At 39.5% G+C, this 15,157-nt stretch overlaps 1 protein-coding gene across 1 annotated transcript in view; it reads right to left on the bottom strand.

Moving 5' to 3' along the window:
• Positions 1-15,157, bottom strand: part of ODF2L (outer dense fiber of sperm tails 2 like) — a 54,544-nt gene that overhangs the window by 10,891 nt on the left and 28,496 nt on the right. Inside the window, exons 8-13 of the mRNA XM_056844747.1 lie at positions 13,345-13,530; positions 9,773-9,882; positions 7,675-7,810; positions 7,038-7,148; positions 1,000-1,104; positions 704-862 (exon numbers count right to left, since the gene is read on the bottom strand). Coding sequence (XP_056700725.1) covers positions 704-862; positions 1,000-1,104; positions 7,038-7,148; positions 7,675-7,810; positions 9,773-9,882; positions 13,345-13,530 — 807 coding nt within the window. The remainder of the gene's footprint in view (positions 1-703; positions 863-999; positions 1,105-7,037; positions 7,149-7,674; positions 7,811-9,772; positions 9,883-13,344; positions 13,531-15,157) is intronic.

Raw genomic sequence — 15,157 nt, 5'->3', positions numbered from 1 at the left:
TTTCCCAGTAATTTTCATTATTTACTGTAATTTTCTGGGCATCTTCTGTAAGCAACTTTGCACTGTCCTATTAAAGAAATGTAATACTGCCATTAAACCGATGAAAATCTGGAGTTGAGCTTCTTTCAATGCAACATTTAAAAAGGTAAAGGTGCAAGCACCGGGTCATTACTGACCCATGGGGTGACGTCACATCCTGACGTTTACTAGGCAGACTCTGTTTACAAGGTGGTTTGCCATTGCCTTCCCCAGTCATCTACACTTTACCCCCAGCAACATTAGTCAATAGGTATTCCATAGTTCACTGTATCTTCCCTGGGACAAACATTTATACATTCAACATTTAGGCAGAATAAAGGAGCAGGTTATCACTAGACAATTAATGCGTCAGAGATACAATATCTAATAGCCAAGGTCAATTAGCAGTAATTCAAATACATAAAGTAGTAACACCACTGCCTCTAAAAGCAATTAAACAGATTCATTTTATCCAGAGCACCAAATCATATACAAAGGAACATTTATTCTACTAGGGAGCTACAGCAGGCAGCAAGATGACATGAGTGCCCTCAGCTGGCAAACACTGTTTTCCCTCCTTTACAATAATGTAAAAAAACCAAAAAGGGAAAATAAATGCCATTTCTTAGACTTCCTTCCACATTTCTTTAGACGTTTTAACCAACAATTACTGTTCTCCAAGCACCTGAACCTGCAGTTCCCTAAAGGCTTTGGATTTATCTACACAGCTCTTTTGGCAAGACAGCAGGCTTTCTTGACACTTTTGCAGTTTCCCTTCAGCTGCTTTCTGTAAATCACGAGCATGTTCTAACTCCTTCAAACGAGCCTCCATCTGGCCCCTCATCTGTGTGACAGCATTGGTGATTTGGGGAGGGGGAAGGTAAACGTAAAAAAAAGAGGACTGTTAGTGTTTACAGTCACTTTGCACAGCTCAAAAAGTTACTGTATTAACTGCACAAAAATAAAATACACCATACTTACCTTAGCCATTTTTAAATCTTTGGCTTCCATTAACTTTTTCCTTTCATGTATGACTTTTTCATACCTGGTTTTCAATTCTTCAGCTTCCGTTTCTAATTTCTGCACCTAGAACAGTATTTTACATAAACACCAAAATTATTTCTATCATAAAAGCTTGCATTTGTATTTTAAATTGTTTTAATTACATTTTGAAAAAATATACATAATTTTGGCTTGGATCCACAGAATTACAAAGAGCGTGCACAAAGGTGAGGAAAAGAGCTCACTGGGTGAATCCTTGGTACAGGATTCGACCTAGGTTCAGGTAAGGGCCCTTTCGTACCCTTGACACCTGAGAACAACCAAAGCAGCTATGAAGTTTGAATGCTAGAGGGGGGCGCGCTATCCAGTATTTTGCAAGGAGTGTCACATGTACCTTTAACTATTCTTGGGACAGAAATTGTGGGCGTGCCTTGAAGGATGGAGCTCCTGGCTCTCAGGGAACAGGTTTGTTACCTTGAGGATAAAGTTGATGACCTGGAGAAGCTGAGACAAACAGAAAGGTATACAGAGAAGACCCTCAGGAACTGTTCCATTCCTGTACTTATAGTTCCTCTGCTGTCAAGGAGAGTGAGGGTCTCGAGGTTGGAGGGAGGTGGAAACAATTCCTTAGAAGGGACCCCTTCCTTTCATTATGAATCAGTATCTTTTCACATCTAGGACACTCCTCTGGGATTAGGAGGAGGTGGGCTTTTGGTAGTGAAAGACTGGATCATTAGGAATATAGAGAGGGATCTGTGATGGATGTTTTAACCACATGGAGACTTGCCTGTCTGGTTTCAGGCATCACACACTGACTGAATAGGCTGATAGACAGTATGGAGGAGGAGTCAGGGGTCACGGTGCATGTTTGTACCAATGACAATGGGAAATGTAGTCATGTGATCCTGAAGAAAATGTTTAGTTTACTAGGCAGAAGGCCAAAGGCCAGGAACTCAAAGGTAGTGTTCCCAGAACTGATGCCTGTTTTATGCTCAGGGGCATAGATTAGGGTTCTCAATGTATGGATGAGCAAATACTGGAAGAAGGCTTTAGGTTTGTTAGGCACTGGGGAACTTTCTGGGGCACCCTGAACCTACACAAGAGAGAAGGTTCACTTATACTAAAGGGAACCAGGCTGCTAGTGCTTAATGTCAAAAGGGTGGTAGAGCAGCTTTTAAACTAACTCCTGGGGGAAAACAGACAGGAGCTGGAAAGCCTCCAGTTCTGACTGACTCATCCCAAAGAGAAAATATTGGTGGGAATAGGCCAAAAGTTGAGAATGAGTAGGGCAGTAAAGGAGAGCCATATAAGGAAACCTCAGGGCCAAGGGAAGCAGGGATCCTTAGTGAGGGAAATAAGGCACAGGTGCTCATATGCCAAGGCTAGAAGTCTTCAAGCCAAGATGGGGGAGCTGGAGTGCTTAGTGCTATATGACAGTTGAGATATCATGGGCATTTCAGAAACCTGGTGGAATGAGAAAGCTCAGTTGGACACTGTTATTCCTGGATATTAACTCTGTAGACAGGACAGGGAGGAACATGTTGGGGGCTGCATTGCTCTGTATATCAAAGCATAGAGTCAAAGAAGCTAGAAACCATTTGGGAAAACTCCCCCATGGAATCACTACAAGTGGAGATATCAGGTCCTGTTAAAGTGAAGGTGCACCATCCCACCCCCCTCCGATCAAAATCAGGAGAGGGAAATAAGGCAAGTGACCAAAAATGAGAACGTCATACTACTGGGTGACTTCAACAACCCTCACACAGATTGAGCAAATATGTACTTGATTCATCCATAGAAACGTGTTTTCTAGACATCATAAATCACTGTGCATTGGAGCAGTTGGTCACAGAGCCAACTAGAGGTGTACCAACTCTGTTCTTGGTTCTGAGCAGGGCTTGAGGCCAAGTGTGAGACGTAAGCGTTGTTGCACCAACTGGAAACATTGACCACAATGCAGATTGTGAAGAGCTATAGGAAGATCTCTCTAAGTTGGGTGAGTGGGCAACAATATGGCAAATGAAGTTCAACATGGGTAAGTAAAAAGTTATGCATATTGGAAGAAAAAATCTTAATTATATGCTGATGGGGTCTGAACTGGCCGAGACTGAGATGGAAAGAGATCTTGTGGTTGTAATGGAAAGTTTGGTAAAAATGTTGACCCAGTGTTTGTCAGAAGTGAAAAGCAAATACTATGGTAGGAATTATTAGGAAAAGAACTGAAAATAAAATGGTCAATATTGCAATGGCCTTGTTTAAAGCCTCATTTGGGAACACTGTGTGCAGTTCTGGTCACCATATCTCAAAAAGGATATTGCAGAGATGAAAACATACAAAGGAGGACAAACAATATCATTAGGGGGTGTTGCACCTTTCCTATAAGGAAAGGCTAGTGAATTTGGGGGTTTTTTGCCTAGAAAAAAGGCGGCTAAAGGGAAACATGATATAGATTTATACAATTATGCATGGAGTAGAAAAATGTTTTAACTACCAATGTTTTAACCAATGTTTCAAATATTGTTTTTATCTTTTGTATTTATTTTATGTTCTAATTTTAAATTGCTTCAACGATGTATTTGTGTGTTGGTTTTAATGGCTTTTAAAATTATATTTTAATTTATATGCTTTAATTTGTCAGCTGCCTTGGTGGCCCTAGGAGGGCAGAAAAGTTGGGTAAAAATCCTGTTTAATACACTTTTTACAAATGGATACAGGTGACCTTCTCACTCTCCCATAACATCACAACTCAGGGGCACCCAATCATATATATTATTGGGAAATAGGTTCACGACAGAAAAAAGGAAATACCTGTTTAGTCAATGAGCAATTGAACTATGGGATTAACTGCCAGTGGAGGTAGTGATGGTCATAACTATAGGTAGTTTTAAAAGGGGGTTAGACAGATTCATGGGGATCTTGGCTAATAGTCATATCAAGAGGCAGCAAATCTCAAAACACCAGAGCTGTCAGGCAGCAACAGGGAGGGGATGGCCTATATGCCTTGCTTCTTTGTGGAGCAGCATGCTGGACTAGATGATGGAGGAGGAGGAGAAGAGTTTGTTTTTACATGCTGACTTTCTCTACCACTTAAGGCTTACAAATCACCTTCCTTTCCCCTCCCCACAACAGACACCCTGAGAGGTAGGTGAGGCTGAGAGAGTTCAGAGAGAACTGTGACTAGCCCAAGGTCACCCAGCTGGCTTCATGTGTAGGAGTGGGGAAACAAATCTAGTTCACCAGATTAGCGTCTGCCGCTCATGTGGAGGAGCAGGGAATCAAACCTGGTTCTCCAGACCAGAGTCCACTGCTCCAACATTGGTCTGATCCAGCAGGCTCTTCTTATAAGCAAAGGGGGGATGCAGTGGGAAGGAATGGCAACATCTGTTCCACAAACTCTGTTTCATTTGTGGTTCTCTGCATCCAAGCCTCTCAAATTTTCAAGAATTATGTAATCCAGCAAGCCAGTACCTAAAAATTACTGTGTGAGGAACTATAATGTGTTGATGCTTTCAATTGTTCTCCTCAAAAGGCTAGCCCTCTCCCAACAAGCAGCTATTACTCTGAAACCAGAATTAAAGGTTAACCTACAGGTAAATTAACTCAAAATTTAAATATCTACAGCAGGGCCCCCCCAACATGATGCCTGTGGACACCATGACGCCGACTGGCACCCACCAAGTGTTTTTGAAAGTAGGCATGGCCAGGTGGAGCTCTTCCCCAACGGGGCTTCTGAGTGCCAACTGGAGATTTGATTGGCTGTGGAAATTAATATAACATTTCAGTAGCAGATGCCACCACAATGTTGGTTTTATTCTCTCTCTCGCCTCTTTCCCAGTGTATTTTTTACAATTACTCCTCTTATCCCCTGCATTTGGCCTTCCTCTGTGTGCGTGTGTCTTCGCCTCCTCTGGTGTCCATTTTGTGGCTGGTTCCGACTTCTGCAGCAACCATTTTGCAGTTGTGCCCACCACCCTGTCAGAATTCCAAAGGTACCTACAGGCTCAAGAGTTGGGGGCCCCTGATCTATACTGCTCCTCCTGCAGGGTGTTCACAAAAACATTTAATCCAATGAAGTGAAAGCAATACCAGACCTGTAGGCCCCAAGGGTACTCTTTGTACAATCAGGAAAACCTTCAGTCAATAATCTCATTATGATGGTTACAAGCAAGCAAAAGCTTTATGCATGCTACCATCACTAACTCTTGCCACAAATACTCTTCGAAATATTTGCAAATAAACATTTTCTGGCTATGAAGTGTTATTAATTATAATGTCTCTTTTCATTATCATCTCACTCACCCTAGTAGTTTCATTAATTAGTGCTAGAAATACCAAAACTATACAGCAGCAGTGTATCAACCAACCTTTAGCATTATGAACTGGTATATCTTTGCATGGATATGCTTACACATATACAGAGTATTTCTGTATAACTCCTAATTTGAGCTACTGTGTGCATGTGAATAAACTCATGCAAATTTATACCAGTTTATAATCTAATCTAATACTGAACTACAAATTTTTCAGATGCTTGAGCAATAAACCCAACAATTACCTACTGAAGCCAAAATATGACCAGATATCTATAAAAGTTTCAGCTGCTTATAGAGCACCATTTCATCAACTACTCAGCATGAAAACTGTTGGAAACTACAGATGTATGTTGGTGGCTGGTCTTCATTTGTGGAAGAGGTTCCCAACTCAAACAAGCAGAGATTCCTGGCCAGGAATCACAGGCAAAGGGTTTACTGAATTAAGAATAAGAAATGAAAACCTTATTCCCAAACGGACCACATTCATATCCTGGTTGATGTCATAACACTGTTACAATGACAGAAACAGGTCTCACAGGTGTTACCTGCTGCTTATATAAGTATGCCCCTTCCCTTGGAGAACAGTAGTTGAACAAAAGTACTTGTTAGAGAGCCATTCAACCCAGGAAGCCAGGGTCAGAAAGAATTGTGTGCGCAATTCATGACTAACTGCCACTGCTGCATCTTTGTTGTAACGGAGTGTTAAATGAGAAGCTTCACCTCAGAAGAGACTTTTTGGAGCTATCGGTTTTGTAAATTATTGAAACTAATTTGCTGAAGCCTCAGTCAAATGTTTTTAGTTATGCTATTTAATCAGTACAGAAAAAATATATTAATCCCGAGCCACCCTCAGTCAGTCATGAATCATGATTAAGATTCTGCCAAGAGAAACAGCTCACATAAGTTTCCTAGCAACCAGCTTGCCCCAAGAGGGGTTGGCAACATATCCTACCGCTCACTGGGCAATCACACTATATAAGAACTACTACCCTGCACCATGCAATATGACTCATACATATACACATAGGGCCAACCCTGCAAATAATGACCAGACAACTACTTGTTTGGAGGTTCTAGCAGGGGAGCGCAGCTATCACATACCCTTGACCAAAGAACAGTACACTCCTATCTGGGATGGTCCTCCTCTTCCACTGAGCGCGCAGCTTCAGGAGGGACGCACATGGAGCGGTGAGGGAGGTAGGGGACACCTGCCTAGCCAGCCAGATCAGCTGAATCAACCCTGGCGATTAATGGGGTGACAGATGTAGCAGCCAGATCGCCCTCACATCCTAGACAACTTCTTATTATAATCACCCTTCAATAATCTCAATTACCACTAGTTACAAAATACAAATATAAGCCCTTTTATGATGCCTTGCTGGCCTGCGGAAAACATTTTAAATTGGCTGAAATTGAATGCAGCTGCTCGCACACAATCCAAATCCGATCTACCTGGAATAATGCAAGTGATACCCCAATAAAAGCCAGACATTATGCACACCAGGTTTTACACATCTATACTCGAGTCTATTCATGTGGGATACCCCACATGAGGGTATCCACGGACCTTGGAAGTGAGACAGATGAACCAGGTATGCAGGAAGGTAAGGAGGTCTTTTGCTTCGGGACTCTGCACAGAGGAGATATTGGGGAAAGTATTGTCTGAACACAGCACCAAAAAACTATTCCAGTTGAATGGCTCACCTCAGTCTTATATTGGTGAACCAGGTTCTCTTGCTTCTTTGCTTCTTCATGCAAATCCAAGAGTTCAGCTTCTGCAGACATAATATTCACTTCCAAAGCAGCAGAGGATGCCTAACATTTAGAATGCAGCTTGAATATATACTACTGAGAAGGTTTCATCAGCCAATGAAAAAACTGAGTTTGGTTAGTGTGGCAAATATATGACAAGCTGAAGTTATCACCAGGTGTTCTGATTTAATATTTATATCCCTGCTCTACATACTATATTGACTAACAATTTTTTTTTAAATGTAGACATTAACCAGAAAAGCCCTCATTAACAAGTTGCATGCAGGTTGTAGGTCTAGAGCAATAACCCTATGGAGACTTACTTACAAGTCAGTCTCAATGAACTCTGTGAGAGCAACTTCTCAGTAAGCAAACATGGGACCGGGATGAAATTGTTCAGCGAGAAATAAAGGAAACTGAATGTATGCCCTCTAAGGAAATAGATCTTTTTCATGTGCAATCATGTGAAAAGAGCTGCAACAAAACAACTCAAAATGTATGGCTAAGATAGGATCAAGATGCTCTTCAACAGAGGAGCTCTTAATACAAACAGGGTGACTGCACTTTTTACAAATGAAGGTGATATTACCTTTAATTTTGCATTTTCAAGAGAAAGGTTTTCATTTTCAGAGTTGACAGAATTAAGCTTTCCAAGAGTCTCTCCCTTGGACTTCCTCCCATAATCTTGTATTCTTCGTAGTTCCGCCAAATGGTCTTCCACCTGCCTTTAACATTTCAAGCACAGCTTCTGTAGCAATCATAAGTAGCTTAGGCACACAGAGCTGTTAAAGCTTCCTCATGTTCAACTTTTTAGAAGCTATTTCAGAACAGCAACTCCATGTTCACCATATGGCCAAGAACATTATTTAAGAAAAACTGAAATTAGATTTTCCGGTTAATGTTGCTAAAGGAAACTACATGAGCAGAACGATTGTGGTGTGCTACAGTGAGAATAGTGTCTCTTCTGCAACAACTGGAAGTGGGTTGCACTGGAAATTGCATCATCCTGTCATGGAGGAGCTTCAGGCTGAAGAGCCTATATAAAGGAGGTACAAAGCAGCATGGGGGGCAGTCACGGGCTGGCTAGAATGTGGAGAGTTACCTACAGGGGATAAGACCTACATAGGTCCCCACCACCACTGCCTCTCCCACAGTGGACTGAGAGGAGGATGGAATGGCGTACAAGGCATCCCACAGAGCCCTGGCTCAGGAATAAAAGGCTAACAGTTACAAACTAAGATGGCCATGGGGACATTGACAGAATTGGACAGCAATAAGATAAGCGCAGTGTGGGCAGCTGTCAGGCCTGAGTCCAGGGCTGTGCCCTACAAGGCCCCCAGAGTAACCTGAGGGTGAAAAGATTTCACTTGGGATTCAGAGTTTTACTCAAGAGGAGTGGTGCCATCTGATCTTATGCATGTCTATTCAAAGGTCAGTCACACAGGGTACAATGAAGCATATTCCCCAATATTCATGTTTAGGATTATAAATTTAGATTATATATATTTAGACATCAATGCAGCACAAAGCCTAGGCAAATCATTTTCATTAGAGCCTGGGTTTTCCTTAGTCAGTATGTGGCTCCATTCCCCCTTCAGGCTTTCATTCTTCCCAGGAAGTTTGAAGAGGGAGATATTGTATTTGGCTCCACCACCTGTGGCAGCCATTTTAGGTTTAGTGCTCACCACCCCCTCTCAAAATTCCAAAGGTGCCCACAGGCTCAAAAAGATTGGGGACCCCTGGTCTATCCAATAGCAATTTTCAAACTATTCAAAAATGTTCAGGAAAATCCTAATAAAACTGTAATAAGAATTTAAGGATATTCCAGAAATAACTGGCAATTTAGACATACAGCATGGGAAGCCGTTCTGCTGTTACTTTCTGAAACACCTTCGTATTTTATAATCAATCCCCGAAAATGTGTGTATTATCCAAAAATACCAGCAGATATATTCTGTTTTAGTTTCCAGAGTTTGAACTAAAAAAAAAAAAAAAAAAAAAAAAAAAAAAAAAAAAAAAAACAAGGAAACATCTTATGTGAAGTCTGTTTTAATACTGTAAGCACTCTTTCATCCCTGTAAGATCTTTATTTTCAACCTGAAAAATGCAAGATGTCAATTTGGACATTTGTTGCTTTTAAAAAAGGCCCCATTAACGACATGTGCACATTTTTGCTTTGGCTAACATTATTATGAAGACTGAGGGAAAATATGCATATGTACCACTACCAATTTGACAATAAACATAGACCTCTGTCTATTTCCAGGAAAGTATACTAGAATAATTCTGCAACAGCACTTTAAGAGCCCAGAGTGTCAAAAGCTTATACTGGGCTCTCTTTCTGCTCCTTCTTAGTTCTTTTTCTTCCAAAAAGGGAAACAACACAGAGGCAATGTGATCCCCACTGTCCACCTAATCCATTCAATCAGCAACTCAGCAATTCCATACTTAGGAGCCACACGACAAGCACGATATGTTCCACAATAAATGTGTTTTATTCATAAAACTTTTTGGATGCTATGGAAGAAAGACTGCCTTTGCTTAACTACCATAACCTTTGTACTAAATTTTAAAATCTGATTGAAATTTGCAGAATAAAAATCCAGGAAAGTAGGAAACCTGTTGATAGACTGCATTAATTTTTAATCAAGAGATTGTTTACAAAGAAGTACAACATACAAACTTACTTTTTCAAAGTTTCAACTTGAACTTCTAACCTGGTTTTTTCATCTACCACTGCCTGATGATGACTTTTCCAGACATTAGAAGCTGTAAGTGCCTCAGTCAATTGGATTTCCTAAAGAATGTACAAAATACAGACCATGTAATACAAGAACTCTTTTTTAATCTTTTCAATTCCCCAAATACAGAAGGTATTTTCATTCAAAGACAAAGTCAAGAGTATTGCAGTAGTTTAGGATAATATAAATTTCAATCTCAATATAAACATACACAAAAAGTCTAAAAAGCTGTAAACCATTATAATTAAGTGGGACCTAAGCAGTCTTCCAAATGTTCCAGTGTAGCAGAAACTTTCCTCTTCCTGACTATCTTAACATTTTGTACAGACTTTTCTTTTGGGGAGAGGGGCCAATGCTTCAACTCCTTCGTCACAGGAGATACACCAACATTAAGTAAACTGGGATTAGAAATTGCTGATTATGGTTCCCTTCCCACAGACATATGACACTAGGACACTATGGGGTCTTTCAATCATTTTTCCTAAACCCAGAACAAATGTTATCAGAGAGTACACATGTTGGTCTAACACTGTAAACGTTTTTTTTTACAAAATTACTTAAGAATATTTGAGAAGACCTTTTTTTAAAAAAAACATCTGCTCTTTTCTAATACAGGATGTTTAGCTACATGTCTTTGAAAAACAAATATATACTATTTCAAACTATACCACATAATCTAAAAAACACACTCTAGTCTAAATTGGTATAAAAAACCTTGTTGGATTATCTGCAGAAACACAGAGCAGTGTGGGAAAGACTACCAGTCACACATGCATAGATAGTAGAAAAGCAGAGCTCATAACTAAAGAATCTACAATGCAGCATCTAATTTGTGCATATTAATTTAACATAGCAAAATCTTTTTCAAAGCCTGCCTTCAGCTGTCCAGAAGGGGGGGGAAGAGTTCCAAGTACTCAAAAGGGCCACTTTCCTACGTTTAACAACCATTAGCATATTATTGCTTTCCCAAAGTCAATCTATAGTTTAAAACAAGAGCTCAAAAGGCACAGATTTACATGGACACACATCCTAAGCAGAGTAACACCTTTCTAAGTCTATTTAAGTCAGTGAGTTCAGAAGGGTAACTGTGGTCTATTGTAGATTGTGGCTAGGCTACTTAGCCCTTTGCATAGGGTATACTTTTTCCTCTAGTCAAACAAAGGCCAGCTCAGCTGTGAATTCTATTTACACCAAAGCACAAGACTTCTGATCAATGGGATGCTAACAGATAAATTGATGATACAAAAAGGAACAAGACAGGGCTGTCCTTTGTCACCACTGTTGTTCAACATGTCAATGGAGATACTTGCAAATAGGATAAGGAATGATCCTAAAATAGAAAGAATAAAATATGAAGACCAAGAATATAAAATAAGAAGCTACGCAGATGATGTGGTGTTAATATGTTGAAAACCAGAACTTTCATTGAATGAAATTCAGAAACAAATTGATCTATTCAGTTATTACTCCGGATATAAGCTTAACAAAACTAAAACCAATATGATTCTTTATAACGTCTCAGAAGAAGAAAGACAAGACGTTCAAAATAGATTTCAATGGTTCACACCAAAGAAGAGCGTGAAGTATTTGGGTGTTAAGATACCAACGAGATCTGACACACTGTTTGATTTAAACTACAAAGAAGTATGGGGGAAGATTGAAGAAGATCTACAAAGATGGAACAGACTTCAAATCTCATGGTTGGGTCGAATAGCAGTATTGAAAATGAATTTTAATGCCACGACTCAATTTTCTTTTTCAAACAATTCCAATTGACATAAACCCAATGGTAATGACTAAATGGCAGAGAAGAATGAATAAATTTATTTGGAATGGTAAGAAACCCAGAGTAAGATTTGCAGTGCTACAAGACGAGAAAAGTAGAGGAGGATTGAATCTACCAAATCTCAAAATTATATCATCAAGCAGCCACACTGGCTGCACTGTCAGACTGGATTATCCGCCCTGAAGACAGAATGATAAGATTAGAAAAAGCTGATATTGGACATGGATTTCATCAACTACTTTGGACCAAAAAAGTTGTAACTAAACTCAAGAATGTAAACACAAAGAATTTACCAATACAGATGATGAAGGTATGGAATTTACTTAAAAGATTTCTCAGTCCCTCACCACCAGAAATGATGTTTCCTATTGAAGCATACACAGACTTTGCAAGCAGGATCAAACATGGGTTAGTCACTTATAATGACCTAGTTAAGAAATATGGACAATAAAATCATTGCAAGAACTTCAGGAAGAAAATGCGAAAATCTCTTGGTTTACATATCACCAAATAATTCATGCATTAAGAAAGGACTATTTACAAGGATCCAAACAAAGAAAATTGACAGAATTTGAAACTTTGATTATGAAAAATCAGGAACACCTTTTGTCAAATATATATAAAATATTGTTGGCTATAGACACCGCAGCAGAACAAGTAAAGACATGTATGGTGAAGTGGATGCAAAGCTTTGGGGAGATGATTCCAATGTAAATTTGGGAAAAAATGTGGAAAACAGAAATTAAATTCTCAAGATCACAAGCAGTAAGAGAGAACTGGTATAAAATGGTTTTTAGATGGCATTATGCTCCGAAAGACCTGCAGAAGATGTACAAAGCAAACCAGGTTAACTGTTGGAAGTATTCAGAAACAGAAGGAACATATTTCCATCAATGATGGACATGTAAAAAAATTCAAACTTTTTGGAAAGTCATACATAAAGAAATACAAGAGATGTTGAAAACGAGCTTTCAATTGGAAGCTAAATATTTTTTTATTGGGAATAACTCCAACTCAAATACCTGTAAAGTATAAAGAACTTTATCAATATGCAATGACGGCTGCGAGACTGTTAATAGCACAAAAATGGAAGGACAAGGAGACACCTGACTTAATGATGTGGATTACAAAAATGCATGAATATGCAATGATGGCAAGACTTTCAGCCATATTGCATTATGAAAGATACTGATTTTTTTATGTTCAGAAATATGTTTATTAGACAAAGTTATTAAGAACAAGAATTGATGTAGTATAAGAAAATTGTATTAGATTTAGGAAATAAGGCCATTAATAGATTAGAGAGACATTCTATGTAGATGATGAAACAGTCCATGTGCTGGTGAAAAACAGTGAATGTAATTCTATTTTCCTTTCCCTAATTTTCCCTTTCTTTGTATTTTGAAAAAATATAATAAAAATATTTTTAAAAAATTAATGTGAAAGCATATTATTTATTTTCTGATGAAGAGAGCTTTGACTCTGGAAAGGTTATACCTCAAAAATCTTGTCAGGCTCTAAGGTGCTACTGGACTCAAATCTAGCTCTTCTACTGAAGACCAACCAACACGGCTACGCTCTGAAACTATTTACTTTTTAAGAAGTGGTCAAAGAGAACGAAATATGTCCATAAAATTAAGTTGCTACTTCCAGCCAGCAATTAGCATTTATCACAAGGATTAATGGGTATCTTCTTTATTTTTTAAACAATATAGTCTCCTCAACCCCTCACCTTCTCCTTAATTTTGGAAATTAAGTTTTCCACAGCAGCTTCCAAACATTCAGCTCTTTGTTTCTGAACACTAGCGGCTTTTTTCAGAGCAGCCTTCCTCTCTTTCCTTCTTTCCTTTTCAGCCAAAATCTGCTGCTTCTGTTCTCCAACTTGTAGCTTCCATTCAGAAATTTTCTTTTCTATAACCTGCAAGAGCATTAAGAAAATTAATTATACATTCTGACTGGGAGGATGACTGCACACAAACACAGAGGTCTCTTATTTACCCACACATTGGGTTAAATGACACACCAAAAAAGCAATTGTTCACACATGATCCAGTAAAAGTTTAAGACGACAGGCTTCAAGTTTGGTATTTGGGTTTTCTTAATTATTTCACCAAGGCACCCTAAACTTACAGCTAAATATGAATGGTGTGAGGAACTTGCCCAGAGTCTACTTAGCACTGAAACATGATCCAACACAGCTGGTTGACCTGAGATGCAGCAAGACAAGTTAAGGCCATCACCTCTGCATCTGAAAAATGATCCTTTGCCTTGGAAAATTCCACTCTCCATCTTCACATACAACTGATACATTTTCACTCTCCTGGGTAGCTTCTAGGGACAGATAGGGTGTCTATGGGGGCTCATCCAGCTTCTTCTCGGCATGGCTCAGCTGAAGCACAAGACTGTCACAGAAATGCTGCATTGTCACATCTGCACTAGGCAACTTTTACACTGCAAAAATGTAATGGGTCAGTGAGGATTCTTGTTAACACAGTTCAAGGACTACAGCATCTCCCCATATGAACTTGAATAATATTGACTATAACAGCAAGATCCCAAAACAGATGCCAATTAGCATAATGGTTTTCCATCCAGAGAATAGGATAGTCTTCCAATGAAAAAAAAGCACTCTGACGACATAGCCAAGCTGAGGATCTGCTTACTTTATTGAAGCATCTTCTGCAAATGTTATTATCTGTATGACAGCTTTAACCAGTAATGCAAGTGAGGGTAAGGGGGGGACAATGATAGAGATAACTGTAGTGATTCCATACTCTTTTGGGGGGGGGAGTTAACATGGTTACCAACAACTCAGTCTACAGCAGACCTGCACAACGAACATCCAAGTAAATTAACCTGCCAGGAACTTGGGGAATGACATGTTTTTGCTGCCTCCTTGGGGCTGCAAGAGCAGCAGCACTGTCAAACAACAACCTGGCAAGCTACAATACACGGCTGGTGACAAGTGTTCAACTTGGTAACTCAGAAGTAAAAGGCCTTAACTAGGAACGTTTCTATTTGTTGACAAAAAGTAATAATCTTTAGGCAGAAAATACAGCTGCTATTTCACCTGCTATCACAAGATGTCGCCAACATAACACTACAAGTTTCTCAGCAAACCAACCCCCCACCCCCAAACTACAGAATCACCAACAAAGCTACAAAACAGTTTTCCCCCCAGCACACAGTTCCATTCTTTAGATGCGCAGGCAGGTCAAGTTTTAGACACCCTATAAGTAGATTTGAATGAATGCTGTCTTTCTGTTCTGTATCAGCATAGTGCCAGCAGTTTTAACTATTTTAAGATATATGCGGATATATAGACTATGGATGCTAGACACATTAATGTACACAATCCAACTGACACATTTGTATAAGTAAAAGATAGCAATTCAATTGTTTTTCAGCCTCTAAAATTAAAAAGGCTTGAAAATAAGGTCTTGCGAAGGGTATCTCATTTCCCCCCCTCCCCCCACTATGTCTTCTTTCCCTTCCCTGGCAGCCCCCATAACCTCTTTCTGCATCTTTCCCCCCATCCCACCCAC

This window comes from Euleptes europaea, chromosome 2 (genome assembly GCF_029931775.1).
Source record: "Euleptes europaea isolate rEulEur1 chromosome 2, rEulEur1.hap1, whole genome shotgun sequence".
NCBI lineage: Eukaryota > Metazoa > Chordata > Lepidosauria > Squamata > Sphaerodactylidae > Euleptes > Euleptes europaea.
Note: the sequence above shows the minus strand (reverse complement) of the source record. Positions and strands in the feature narration are given on the sequence as shown.